Raw genomic sequence first — 13,513 nt, forward strand, 5'->3', positions numbered from 1 at the left:
ATTGAAATCCTTCAATTGTTATGATAAAATATCGGATTATGATACAATTAACAGGTTTCTTTTCAATTGTTATGCAAATAACTAAGCCTACAAGAATAAAGTTATTCTCCAATAATACGAAAATTACATGATGATGAATAATGTATTTACAATTATATTTTAAGAAAGTGAAACATCATTTAATTTCAAAAATAATAATTTAATAAATTTTCGTTTTTTTGTATTCTGTGTACATTAGTTTTCATTTAAGTGGGGCGAGTTGGCAGACCTGAAAATTATATATTCATCTAGATTTTTCCTTTTTTTCATTAAGTGGGGCGAGTTGGCAGGAGAAAAATTAACGGGATTTCACCCTTTTCACAAGTGGGGCGAGTTGGTAAACCAGTTTGGGGCGATTTTTTTAAAAGTGGGGCGAGTTGGTGAAAAAGTGGGGCGATTTGGTGTGGGGCGATTTGCCAGTGGGGCGATTTGTCCTGCTTCCCTGCAAGTAGATCTTTTATTTTTATCTTTATGCAAGTAGATTTTTAATGCATGATAAGTAACACATTCAAGCTGTAAACAACAAATGGAAGTTTTTAACGACCTTGACTGGCTATACAGCCCTTGCACGGTCGGTCAAGCTGTAATCATGGGTCATAGTTTTTATATAAATTTCAATTTAAGCCTTGAAAGGAATTATAGAACCCTCAAATAATTTTCAAATTATTATTTTTTTATTTGTCCTAAGACATTTAAAATCATTTAATTACCATTCTTTTATGATTATTTGTTCAATTTATATTTTATTTATATTCTTTTAAAAATTTACATTATTTAAAGGAAAGTAACTTAAAACAGGATAAATCAAGGGAAGTAACCCAACATTCATTTTAAATACACAAAGTTTTATTACACAATGGCAGTTAGCCTGAGGTAAAAATCGTTGATTACCAGTATGTTTGACACCCAAGGTGACAAGTGAAGCCATATAATTATGCATGTTAATTTATTTACAGGTAAAATATAACTTCAGGTAATGTCAGTTACACCAGATATGTTGGGCTGAAATTTTTCATTCATGAAATATTTCATACACGGGATTTTTTTGTCTTCAACGGGAGGTCGGGAGGAGACCCCTGAAAACGGGATTATTGTACTCCCGTCAGGAGGTTCACATGTATGTATATACTATATTATTTCCTTATAATCGTGGAGTCTCTAAGATCAAACCCATAATAATACCTGATACACCTTATCGCTATATATTCAAATCTGGTTAAGCTCAAAAATTACACAACTTTTTCATCCAGTTGAAGCTTATATCTGGGGCCCTGTTTAAACAATGTATTGTGCATAAAATTTTTCAAAGACAAATGTTTTAACCATTGTAAACCATGTAAACACTTCAAACAAAGCATTTTTATTACTTTAATTTGTGTTTTAAAAAAGTGGATCATAATTTATCAAAGTTTCAAAATATTTGCTTTCTAAACTTTTTCCTTCCGTAGTTGTTACTGATGACCTTTGTTTTTTCAAGACGACCCAAACAGGAAGTTGTATAAGTGACCGTTTTTTCCGGATTGGACTATATAGCGATAAGGTGTATTGGCATTGTGTACATCAATCAACAGTCATCAAAACTTATACTTATCTATAAAAGAAGACAAACAGCTCTAGACTAATCAATTAATTTCCTATTTTTAGTTAATTTTTCCATAAATTTACCCTAAGTTTCATTTACATAAATGCCATGAAAACATAATAATAATAAATACTTATTTAAATAAGGTAACATCAGTTAGTACAATATTAATCTCCACTGAGGACCTCTAAAAAACTAAAAATAAAATATAATGTATACATATATATAAATACAACTAACTATGCAGACAAATGGTGAAAAACATTTAGATTAAGTGTTGTGTATCATAAACATATTTCTTTAATGATGTACAAGACAAATATATGGACCTATTATATTTCTGTGGCAATTATTTTATTGGTTTTACATGTTGTATATGAATCTTATAATTAGCTCTTTTGTTCTTAAAACAAAAATAGATTTTAGGGGAATAATATATACATGTAAAATCAAAGACCATATGATTTTACAATAAAGATTCTTAATATGAGGGAGAACACGCTCTGTGGGCAAACAACCTTGGGCGAACATTTTATGTGTATAACCACTGGGCTGTTCCTTTTAGCCAAATAAAAATTTAGGTGTGTTTCCATTTGCCTGACTGACCCTAATTTATAGGCTCTAACCCTAAGGCCAAAATAAAAGGTGTTTCTGGTAGCCTGACATACCTTAGTGTTAGTCCAACCCAAACTGTAAATAAAATTAAAATTGTTTGGCTTTGATTGACTCTATGAGGAAAAAAAGCTCTTCTTTTAGCATATTGAAAAAATTGCTATAATCCGAAATAACTTCCTTTAGCTTGTCTCAAAATTGTCAGAGTCTAATTAGCCCTATTTGTAAAAGCGTTTTTGTGACTTTAAATGATAAAATACAAATGGCAGGGAATATCATGCATATTTCTAGTGTACTTAGGGTTTGGTTGATGAAATTTAAAAGTTCATCACAGTTCTACACTAAAAAAAAATTGAACAATGGTTCAAAGAACTTCATGATGAGATCGATGAAAAAAAATTTAAAAAAAAAGATTAGAAATATCACGACCTACGTGTACCAACCCTATTTTTTGTGAACACCTAATTTTCCCCCAAAAAATTGTTAAAAATTGTTTATTTTTAGGTGTGATCAGGAGAAATTTCCTCCTTTAGCGTATCACAAAATCGCTGTGATTTGAAAAATGCTCTTCCTTGAGCATGTCCCAAAATCACCTAAATGGCTCCATTTGTAAACATTTTTGTAACCGTAAATGATAATATACAAATGGCTGGGTATATAATTAGTGTGCTTGCTGTTCGGTTGATGAAATGCAACCAATACAATACAATACAATATATGTTTATTCTAATTAAGGTCCCTCAGGGGACAACCATGAACCTGATACATATATACAAATGTTCATGAAAATTTCACACTCAAAAACATTTGAACAATGGTTCAAAGAACTTCACGATAAGATCGATGGAAAAAAAAGTATTAAAAAAGATCAATATCTACCGACCCCTTTTTTTGGGGGGCATGCAACAGGAAACACAGAGAGTATAGGACCCAGGGTTAAGTTATCTTTTTTCATCATGGGTCAAAGGTGAAATTTGGCTAATTAAGGACTGAATTTCCAGTACAGTGATTGCTTGTTGGTTCTGCAGTGACCCCAATATGTTCATAAGATACTAAAAAAAGATGAGGTAACAATACAGTCTATACCAAAAACCACTAGTCCTGTGACTCATAAAAATTGGTACGTATATATACAGGTTAGTGAAAATTATAAAAGATTGTTCAGTAAGTATTTTCTTGAAATGAGTTTTCAGGATATAGCTACATGTAGTACATGTTTAGCTATTAAAGTTTTGGCATCAGCTGCAAATAGATGATTCTATGCTTTTTCAGTTACACATATTAACATTATTAAGGTAACAGGATATTAAACCTATGTTCCTTGTTCCTTCTATTTCAGGAATGGGATAGTTTTCTGAAGGAGTTACACGATGCTATTCAGCAGCAGTTAACACAAAGCCATGTACAATACTTCAGTGATTTGTCAGAACCTGAGAAAGAACTGTTTATGGAAAGGGCAACACAGGCTATCAAGGGAGGTAAGACATTAAATCATACTGCAATCAAATAAGACAGTTTCTCAAATGTTTTAGTAATCTGCGGCTTATTTTTGATAAAGAGATGTTTAAAAATCTTTAGATTTGTATTAATTTTTGGCTTGTAAAATTAAAATTATGAAAATGCCACTTCATGATGTTTTAAGAATTTGTTATAGAAATTTCATCGCTGAAGGAACTAACATTTAAATTTCTGTGGGTGGTTGGGAATAGAAAAATGCCTTCAAGACTCCAACATAATTTTTCCAGAAACAGCCTTAAGTTTAAGTTGCACAGGTATTGAACTGTAACAATCTGCTGACAATGAAAGGGTTAGCATACAGGTCCCTCATGGGGGTGTCCAAGTAATCACATAATCACAAATTTTTTGCCAATATAATCACATAATCATTAACTATTTTTTTTAAACAAGATAATCAAATAATCAAAAATACAGTCCTATATTATCACATAATCAAATAATCATGAAATATTTGGTCTGGTAATCAAATAATCACTATAAAAACGGCCATGTAATCACATAATCAAAAACCCCATGAGGAGGCTCAGCATAGGGTTATTTATGTTAGAAAATTGTAGGGAAAATTGACAAATGTTTATATCAACCATGACAGTAGACAGCCTACAGATAGTATATAGTATAAAGGCAGATATTTATAAATGTTTTGTTTTATCTGAAGTTGATTATCAAGGGAGATAACTGTACTTGATGGAAATTGATATTTAAGATGAATTGAAGATTATAAAAGGAGAAATCATTTATTGTAGGAACAGTATATAATGGCTTATGCAAGAAAGTTTCTGTAATAACTGACCAAAGTTTAAATGAAGATGTCTCTAGGCAGCTATTGGAAGAATCTCCCATGGACACTAAAACTGACTTAGTAATTGAGAGTGCTGAAGAAGGAGCATTAAGTCTACTGAAGAAATGGCCAGATATGAAAAACAAACTTTATATTTGTCTAAATCAACCCCTGCCATTACATATACGACAATTAACATGGAGGCTATACTTATCTAATACAAAAGGTATATTTATATGCTTTTTTTCTGCAAGTTATGAAATGCATGCATGAAGCATAAATTTATATTTTTTCATATTTTAAATTATAGATGTATACCTGTAACAAACTATTGCCACATATATAGCTTATTATATTTTATAGCAAAATTATTTTGCACATTTGATTATGGTAATTAGTGTCAACTTGCTATAATCAGCAGATATTGTAGGGCATTTATCAATTTTATTTAAAAGTAATGAGATTTCATCCTGAAAATCCATCTCCCAAGTGGGAAGATAAAACTGTCCTTTGGTTAAAAAATCTTCTAATTTTCTATCCCTTTAAGCATTATCTTATAATTAGTAATTGTTTATCATGTACAAATTTTAAATTGCCCTTTGTTAGATGTGTGAAATGTTATGTATAGTTGTAGAATTGTATTTACAAGTATTGGAGCATGGGACTAATGCACTGACCTAAATTAATTAATTTATTTACGTCTTTTAAGTTTTACTGAATGCTAGTATAAGGAAATTTTATAAAAGTTTTATGACTAGAAGTTAACTAACTCTTTTTAGCATAATATTTCTATATGACTTAACAGACTTGTAATTTACAGAATATAGTTACTCTGGTAGGTAAACAATGTAGAAATATATATAGTTTGTGTACACACAATATGAGTCAAGCTATCACAGGTACAGGGACAAAACAAAAACTGGCATATGTCAGATTTGTAGGAACAAAACGATCAATGTATCACTTGAATCATCCCTAGTAAGAAACATTTACGAAAGAATTAAAAACTGTGATCAAAGATTTGAATTAAAACACAACCGGTATATTATGCAAAAAAAAATATAGTTGTGTTTTCTGTCTCCCTACATACCCTAAAATGTCATGCCTACCCTAACACATTTTATGGACATTTTTGTTTTTGCCCTATCAAGTCTGGACATTTCTGGTTAAGGATGTTCACTACTGTGTTTCAAAATAACAAGCTTTTTAAAAGACTGTTATAAATTGATAGTATATAAATAATGGAACTAAAAAAGCAGAAAAAAAATTAAAGGTCTGTGACCTTGTTTTCGAGATATATTAGCCATTGAAAAATTGGCTGGAAATTATTCTCTCTAATAAAATAAAATTACAAAAAGAAAAGTAGGGGTTAGCGGGCAAAATATTTGTTGGCATTACATGGATAAAACCAGAGGATTCCGAATATCTGACCCAAAAAAATCAAAAACCTATTTACATGTAGTCTATGTAAAGTATTTTGAAAAATTAAAATCATTTAACCAACCAACTCCCCTATAATTTTTTGCCAGGAGGCAGGAAACAAGTATTAAAAAAAAACTTGCCATATCAATATATATCACTGTACAGCAGATATTGCTGTTTACCATTTGTTTATTGACAACCAATTGATCAATATTTTTTTAATGTGTGACAACATTTTTTTTAGTATCCCAGTTCTTAAAGTTGAAAACCTCACAATTATTGAACAGAACAAGAACCAGGAAAACACAAGTAACATTTCACAAAAAAAAAAAATCTCCTTTTATTCCTATGCAAAGGTATAAATCACTTGCAATAATGTTTAAGATACCATATACCAGTATATTGCCCCCAAAAAACTTCACAATCTGGAAAAAAAAAATTTAGAAACAATCCATAATGATATGATATGGACAAATGATTGATTGTTTATTGTTTGTTCAACATTCAAATGCAAATATTTTATGCATATACACAATATAAGAACTAAAGAACAAATAAAACAATAAATCATTTAGGTATTTTTGCAAAGTTGGTTGACTTGGATGAAGGACGGGGAAATTAGAACTGCCACCGAAAAAAGGATACATTGAGTATGGGCAGAAACCTTGCCTTGCATTAAGTGATCTTGTGATATGGACTAAGGAAAATGTATTATTGTTGTTCAAATTGACAATATGAAATAAAAGATATAAGACTAAATAAATCTTATGGTATAGATTGATATCACAATGTAAGGTGTGAAGCTTTTCATGTTGTTTTTTAGGTGTAAATCACTGTAATTTTGTTTGTGTTGCACTGCTTTTTAACACTGATATTATAAGACAATACAATACATATGGTTGCCTATAATGGCTTACATCCACTCCATTTGAACATTGGTGGATAGTTGTCTCATTGGCAATCATACCACATCTCCTTATTTTTATACATATGCCATATGAGGTAAAATACTAAGCACATGGTTCGATGGGAATGCAATTATTAGATAAAAAAACCTGATTGAAATATTTCTATGATATATTTGAGTTTTGTTTGAGGGGACCAAGCCCTAGAGTACATTTTTTTTCAGAAATTTTCTGATGCCTTTTACATTGTATCAGCAATTTGAATTTAGATGCTTTATTTGACCTTGGTACTGTATTGTATGGCCATAATACTGTAAATTCAGAATTGTTTGTGCATTTATTATTGAATAATTTAATTTTGGATGTAACGCGTCTTCTGATTGGCTGACGTTGTTTTGTTTATCAGCTCATAGACATAATTTTGTCATGTGACCGTGACGTCATCAACGTTTTTTCATGGTTTACTCCGGTTTGAAATGGAATTTAGAATTAAATTATAAGAAATGACTGTAATATTTTTTCTGTCTATTCGAAATAACATAAAAAATGTGGTGCACACTTTAAAATAACGCGCTACGCGGGTTATTCAGTGTGCACCACATTTTTGATGTTATTTCTTCATAGACAGAAAAAATATTACAGTCATTCCTTAAACATTGGACAAAAATGCAAGATTAAATATTAAGATTATGATATTGGTAAATACTGCATAAAGATAATACTATAAAATTTCAAATGCAAGTTCTTATTTATGCCAACCCTATATCCTGTCTCAATTTTTGCAAAATTAGAACATTGCACCAATTTTAGAATTTACACAAGTCTCCAGTGTCATACCATTTACTGTAAGATCTTACTAGATCTGTTATGAATTGTTTACCCCACATCATAGAATATTTTGATATACCATTATTTTATGTAGAAGGAAAATATTGAAAAGCATTGATACACAACCTTTGGCATTTGGATAAAATCATTATCATTTGTCTTGCACTATCTATCTTCGTACTTGATATGAACCAAAACTAATTAAAACAATGCACAATTTTATCTTTATTGAAAAAAGCACATTGAAAAAAAATAGTTTTGTAATAATACTGGGGTACAAAGAGGACAGATAAAGGTTGAAGAGATAGATACTTTTAATTTGAATAGTATAAGCATAAAACTTAGATGTTAAAACATTATTTTAATTTTTTTGTCAATTTTAATTGCAGTTCGGAAGCATTACATTGATCAGCTCAATACTAATCCTAGGGCTGCTATATCTATGTACGATTATGATATATCACAAAAATGTGAAACATTGCTGAATTCAGAACCTACGTTTAATGACCTAAGAGGCTCAGTTGGTAAGTACATGTGTGATAAATATTTACGAATGTCAAACACGAAATAATTCTGCACCTATGTAAAAGAATATGGAGAAGACTAGACTGTGATAATACATATTTAGAACTTATTTATAAAAAATTTATGGTCAACATATCAAAACAACCATTTAGAATTCTAATCAGTTTTAAAAAAAATCTGATTTTTTAAATTTTACTGTATGCATTATTGTTATTTTTTGTCATTCTAGGTATTTTTTATGGTATGAAAGCTACACTTTCCTATTATCATTCTATTCTAAAAACCAAAAACAGACTAAGAGATGTAGAACACCTTTTAGCAGTACCATTTATGGATGTAGCTTCTACTAATATATCAAGGTACTGTCATGAAAATAGTATTTCAAAATTATTGAAGAATTTAAGAACTTACCTGATAATTCACATTATAGAATTATTGGTTTTTGTCTCCCTTCAAACTTTCGGCTTGGTATCTGTGGTATCAACTATTGTTAAAGTTTGCTGCTCCAACTTGAAATGTGCATATAAAACATAATTTTTATGATGCAAAACTGATCATAAAATATCCAAAGAAACTAAACTATTTTATTCATATGTAAAGCAATTAACAATCACTCATTAGTGAAGAAAGAATAATTGTCATATTTTCCACCTCTTTCATTATGGATGTAGCTTCTACTAATATATCAAGTTAATATTTTAATATTACAATATAATAAAACAACTTTTATTTACCGGTACTTTAATCATAGTTTGTTAAACTTTAAATGTAAATTTTAGACGAGAACCACCACCAGGAAGAGTTGTTGCCCTTATTGTTGAAGAATTCATGACATTTTTAGGAAGTCGACCAGGATTTGTTGTAGATTCAGGGTCAGATGTAAGTTTTAAGATAAAAAAAGATATATAATTTGAAAAGAATATTTATAGGTTTCATAAAGAGTGAGAATTGGATATCGATTAAATAACTTAAATAACGATAACTAAACCTTTGAAAGTTTTCAATGACCTCACTATTAGCCAATGAAATTGATGTGATATCGTCTTATGATGCTGGATTAGCCAATCAAATTAATGCAGTTCACTGCACGGAGTGATACAAGAAATATCTCTTCGTGCAAGAAATAGATAACAGGCCACAACCATAAGAGAAGTAAAGATTAAAGGCCTCTGTTTTGGGTTACGGAGATAAAAAAAAAGATAATTTATTTTTTGGAAAACTTAATTATGAAGGTTAACATTGATTTTGTAGAGCTTCAACTTTTATAGCTTTTCTGACATTATGCTAACAATATTATTTAAGAAATAATTTAGGATAAAAGCTAAACAACCTCATGTGATTGCACACTGGGTTATCATAAAAACATTAACAGTACCAATTTTAATGCACCATTTATGATTACCATGATAAGTTTCTCATCAGTGATGCTCGTGGCCAAAATGTTTGAAAATCCAAAACTTCTTAAAAAAAAAGGAGCTTATAAACCAAAAAATACTAGAAGTAAAGCTAAAGCCAGGTAAGGAATAAGAGTTTTGCATGAGGGAGATATATTCCTTAATGTAAAATAATTTCCAAAATTTTGTAACAGCAAATTTTAATAACACAATATCTGTATTTTCATGCCATTACCGACATACTTGCTACTGGGCTGGTGATACCTTGGGGACTAACAGTCCACCTATCAACATACAAAACGTTAAAAAATATTCGCATTGATAGACTTACTTAACCCTTTTAGATTTTTTTATTTGCTATTTTTGTTTGGTCTTTTAGGACCATAATGATGAGGTTATAGCCTTTATAGACAAAGTAGCTAAACTTCTACAGAGACGCCACCCTGAAGTATCTAGAATGATAACAGAAAAGTTTGTACCTGTGAAAGGTAAGGATTAGATCATTATAGTAACTCATTATAGAAACAATATTTCTGAGCCTGTAATTCAGTGATTGTCATTGGTTGCTGTCTGTCATATTTTTTTGTTATTAATTGTTTTAGCATAAATCAGGCCATTGGTTTTCTCTTTTGGATTGTTTCACATTTTGTAATGCTTTTATAGCTCCCTATATTGTAAGGGTTTTGCTCAAGGTTGAAGGCCTTACAGTGACCTGTAGTTGTTTACAACCTCGTCCTTTGGTTGCTTGTGGTTAGTTGTCTCATTGGCAATGAAATGGGTGTCTGGCTCACTCTGGCGTACAATATTTTAAGCCTGGAATCTATGATGCATTTATATACCACATCTCCACATTTATATTCTTCTTCTATGTTGTTAAATCGTGATTCAAAGGAAATGAGGAGAATATGTCAATGAGATAGCAATTCAACAACTAAAATATAAAATACGAATTATACATCTAGATGAAAAAGTGCTCACACAATGCTTTTAAGCTCTAACTCTCCCAGAGTTTAAATAAGATGTCCAATTAACTGACATCAGCATCCAATTTTCAATTGACAAGAAGACATGAATAGACAGCAACGTCATATGTGTTTTTTGGACCTGCATGTGAACATCTATATAGATACCTAGTATAGTATGATTGCATGGTAATTTTAAGTCTGACAAAAAAAGAAAAATCATTGTTAGATCATAGTTTTCTTCATTTCTCATGGCTAATATACCATACATATTCAGGACGAGAACAAAATTAGCAATAAATCCTATTGGTAGGTTCAGCAAAGTGAGTCAACCAGCAAAAACAAAGGGAAATTTGAACTGCCACTGGAAAAACACGGCATGTTGGACAAAAAAAAGGATCAGCTGTTATTTATTTTCTTAAACAGCATTCTTTCCATTATATCCTTGTTTTATTGTCCTAATCTCATTACCATTTAAAATAAGAAATATCTCTGCTAATTATAGCTTATCTAATTTTTCATGTAAGTTTAATACCTTTAAACTCTTATTTCATTACAGAAAAAATAGTTGCTACAGAAACAGGAAGTTACGCTTTGTTAACAGAAGGATTGATGACCTTGATACGACCTATGATTAGAAGCGTGTTTGTCAGTAAGTCATTCATTTGAATAAATTTGTATCACTCATAAACAAGACATGCGGAACCTAATTTGACTAGAAAGAACTAAACACTAAAGAATATGTGTAAAATAAGATGGTTTACAGTATTTCAGAATCTTATAGAGATGGGCAATTAATTTGAATTCAGTCTTTTATTTTACCTCAGCAACAAATATACAGATATTGCTTTTTATGAAATGTTAAAATGTATGTAAAAAGAATTTAATTGCAAGAATGAACGTGCTAACAAGTTATTTTGAATTCACTTTAAAAACTTCAACAGAAATGTTTTTAACTAATAAAGAAAGTAATTAAATGACTGTTCAAAGCTTCAAACATTATACAACTACCCCATAATTGCCATTTTCCTCATTAAGTAGCCCGAATTCAGCATTAACCAAGATATTACTCCTTTTTTCAGCCTATCTTAAAATGGATACTTTGTTATATATATGGGACCAGTACATGATAGGAGTAGACACACCAGGATTTAACAATGAATGGCTGGCCATTGTAACAGTGACATTGCTGGGATTAATTAAAGAAAAACTTAAAGAAGCTACCTCAGTGAGTATATAGAATGGTACAGAAATATACTGGGTAAATGAACATGAGAGAGCACTGAGTTAACTACAAAGACTTTCACTACATGCAGGTTCAGAAAAAGTTAAAAGACAACTAAGAACAACTTTATAATTATCAGCACTGTGTGTCAATGAAAACAGACATTCCCATTAAAGCAGTTGTTTTGTCTACCATGTTTTACCAGCAATGAATAGTCTTAATCCTACAATAAAATAGTAATACCTGAATTAGGTGCACACTTGTTAGAGGTGACCAAAGAAGCTGCACAAGTTATAAGTTAATTTTAAGTATCAGACTTATCAGACATATGTATAACAGTGTTCTCCCCAGGATTTTTGGATAGCACCAGGGTAACGCGTGTGGACAGCTTGGTGAAATGATTCATACAATCAGTTGTGTCGTGTCGCGTCGCATCGCTTAGATTAGCTATATTTCTAGTTACTGCAGTATGACTCTTGTTTTTTTTTAACACTCTGGTACTGTGTTATGTAGACATTGAGTCAGAAAATTATTGGTAAAAAAAGAAGTAAATCAATTAACAGTTTGTATACTTTAATATTTTTTTTAAATAAATAAAACATGATTCATTACAAAATGTTCATCTAAAGTTAAGGTAATCAAATCTTTTATAAAATCCATGATCAATAAAAATAAAATATCATTCAAAGGAGACCAAAAATTTTCAATTTAAAAAAAAACTTTATAGTTTCTAGAAAGAAAGTTGTTGTATGTGAAAGGATTCTTGTCATTAGGAGATATAAAATAACAAGAACAAATATTGATTTATTGTTTGAACCAGTTTTTATCTTAAATTTAAAAAAAAAAAAAATCATAAATTTAAAAACATTTTGCCATAGATTTCATGTAAATATTAACCTTTCTTGTCCTTGGTGATAATCAAACATTGATAGAGACTTAATACTGCACTGAAATCTAAATCTTTATTTGTCATGATCCATTTAAAAAGAATTCCTAAATCTATAAATTTATCTTAGGTCTATAAGTAACCATATTCAATGTCAACAACAAAGTCTCCCTATTTTTCCCGCCTAAATGACAGGAAGTAGATATAAATAGATTTAACATGTGCTTATGGATAAAATTTGCAAGATTACTTCTGTTATTCATTAATTGTGGATAAAGATATCCAGTTTGAAGGTACAGTCATACATTTTATTTATTAAATAGAATAGATTGCAATTAATTGCAAATAAACTTTAATATTCTACGTGAACTAACTGGGTCATGTGATATGTACATATATCCGTCCCCTTCACAGATACTATATAGTTTGAAACCCGATATCATGCACTAACTATGTCATAATTAAAGAAAATTTTGGCCATGGTTTAATTAGACATATTATACTATACTAATGAGCCAACTTTGTTATGTACAAAAAATGTACAGGCGTGTGTACAACTATCGGGTCACACTGTTTGTGTACAAAGTATTTGCAGACTTGTCACAGGTCAGCGCTTGGGTTGTGAATGAAGCCATAAAATAGTTATCAGTGATCATAAAGTTATGAACTCCTAATTAAAACACAAAAGAATCATGTTACAAGTGTTAATTACATCGATTAAATCCAATCAACAAGGTTAACCTCATAAGGTAAATCGATCAGGTGGTGTCAACAATCTGGGTAAACATGTTTGAACTGGTCAAATTTCACCTGGAATTTTATACCGCACGGAAA

The 13,513-nt window shown here is 30.4% G+C and overlaps 1 protein-coding gene across 5 annotated transcripts in view; it reads left to right on the top strand.

The window, feature by feature from the left end:
- LOC127710461 (uncharacterized) overlaps nucleotides 1-13,513 on the top strand; it is a 35,083-nt gene that overhangs the window by 1,734 nt on the left and 19,836 nt on the right. For 3 of the 5 annotated variants that reach the window (XR_007986199.1, XM_052216323.1, XM_052216326.1), the window contains exons 2-10: nucleotides 3,573-3,711; nucleotides 4,498-4,758; nucleotides 5,353-5,367; nucleotides 8,077-8,211; nucleotides 8,442-8,571; nucleotides 8,992-9,091; nucleotides 9,986-10,094; nucleotides 11,128-11,220; nucleotides 11,651-11,796. Coding sequence is in view for 4 of the 5 variants with exons in the window: in XM_052216323.1 (XP_052072283.1) it covers nucleotides 3,573-3,711; nucleotides 4,498-4,758; nucleotides 5,353-5,367; nucleotides 8,077-8,211; nucleotides 8,442-8,571; nucleotides 8,992-9,091; nucleotides 9,986-10,094; nucleotides 11,128-11,220; nucleotides 11,651-11,796 (1,128 nt within the window). In the remaining variant the exon portion in view is untranslated. The remainder of the gene's footprint in view (nucleotides 1-3,572; nucleotides 3,712-4,497; nucleotides 4,759-5,352; nucleotides 5,368-8,076; nucleotides 8,212-8,441; nucleotides 8,572-8,991; nucleotides 9,092-9,985; nucleotides 10,095-11,127; nucleotides 11,221-11,650; nucleotides 11,797-13,513) is intronic. The other 2 variants (XM_052216324.1, XM_052216327.1) reach the window with 1 other exon arrangement.

The sequence above is a fragment of the Mytilus californianus genome, unplaced genomic scaffold, assembly GCF_021869535.1.
Source record: "Mytilus californianus isolate M0D057914Y unplaced genomic scaffold, xbMytCali1.0.p SCAF_8, whole genome shotgun sequence".
NCBI lineage: Eukaryota > Metazoa > Mollusca > Bivalvia > Mytilida > Mytilidae > Mytilus > Mytilus californianus.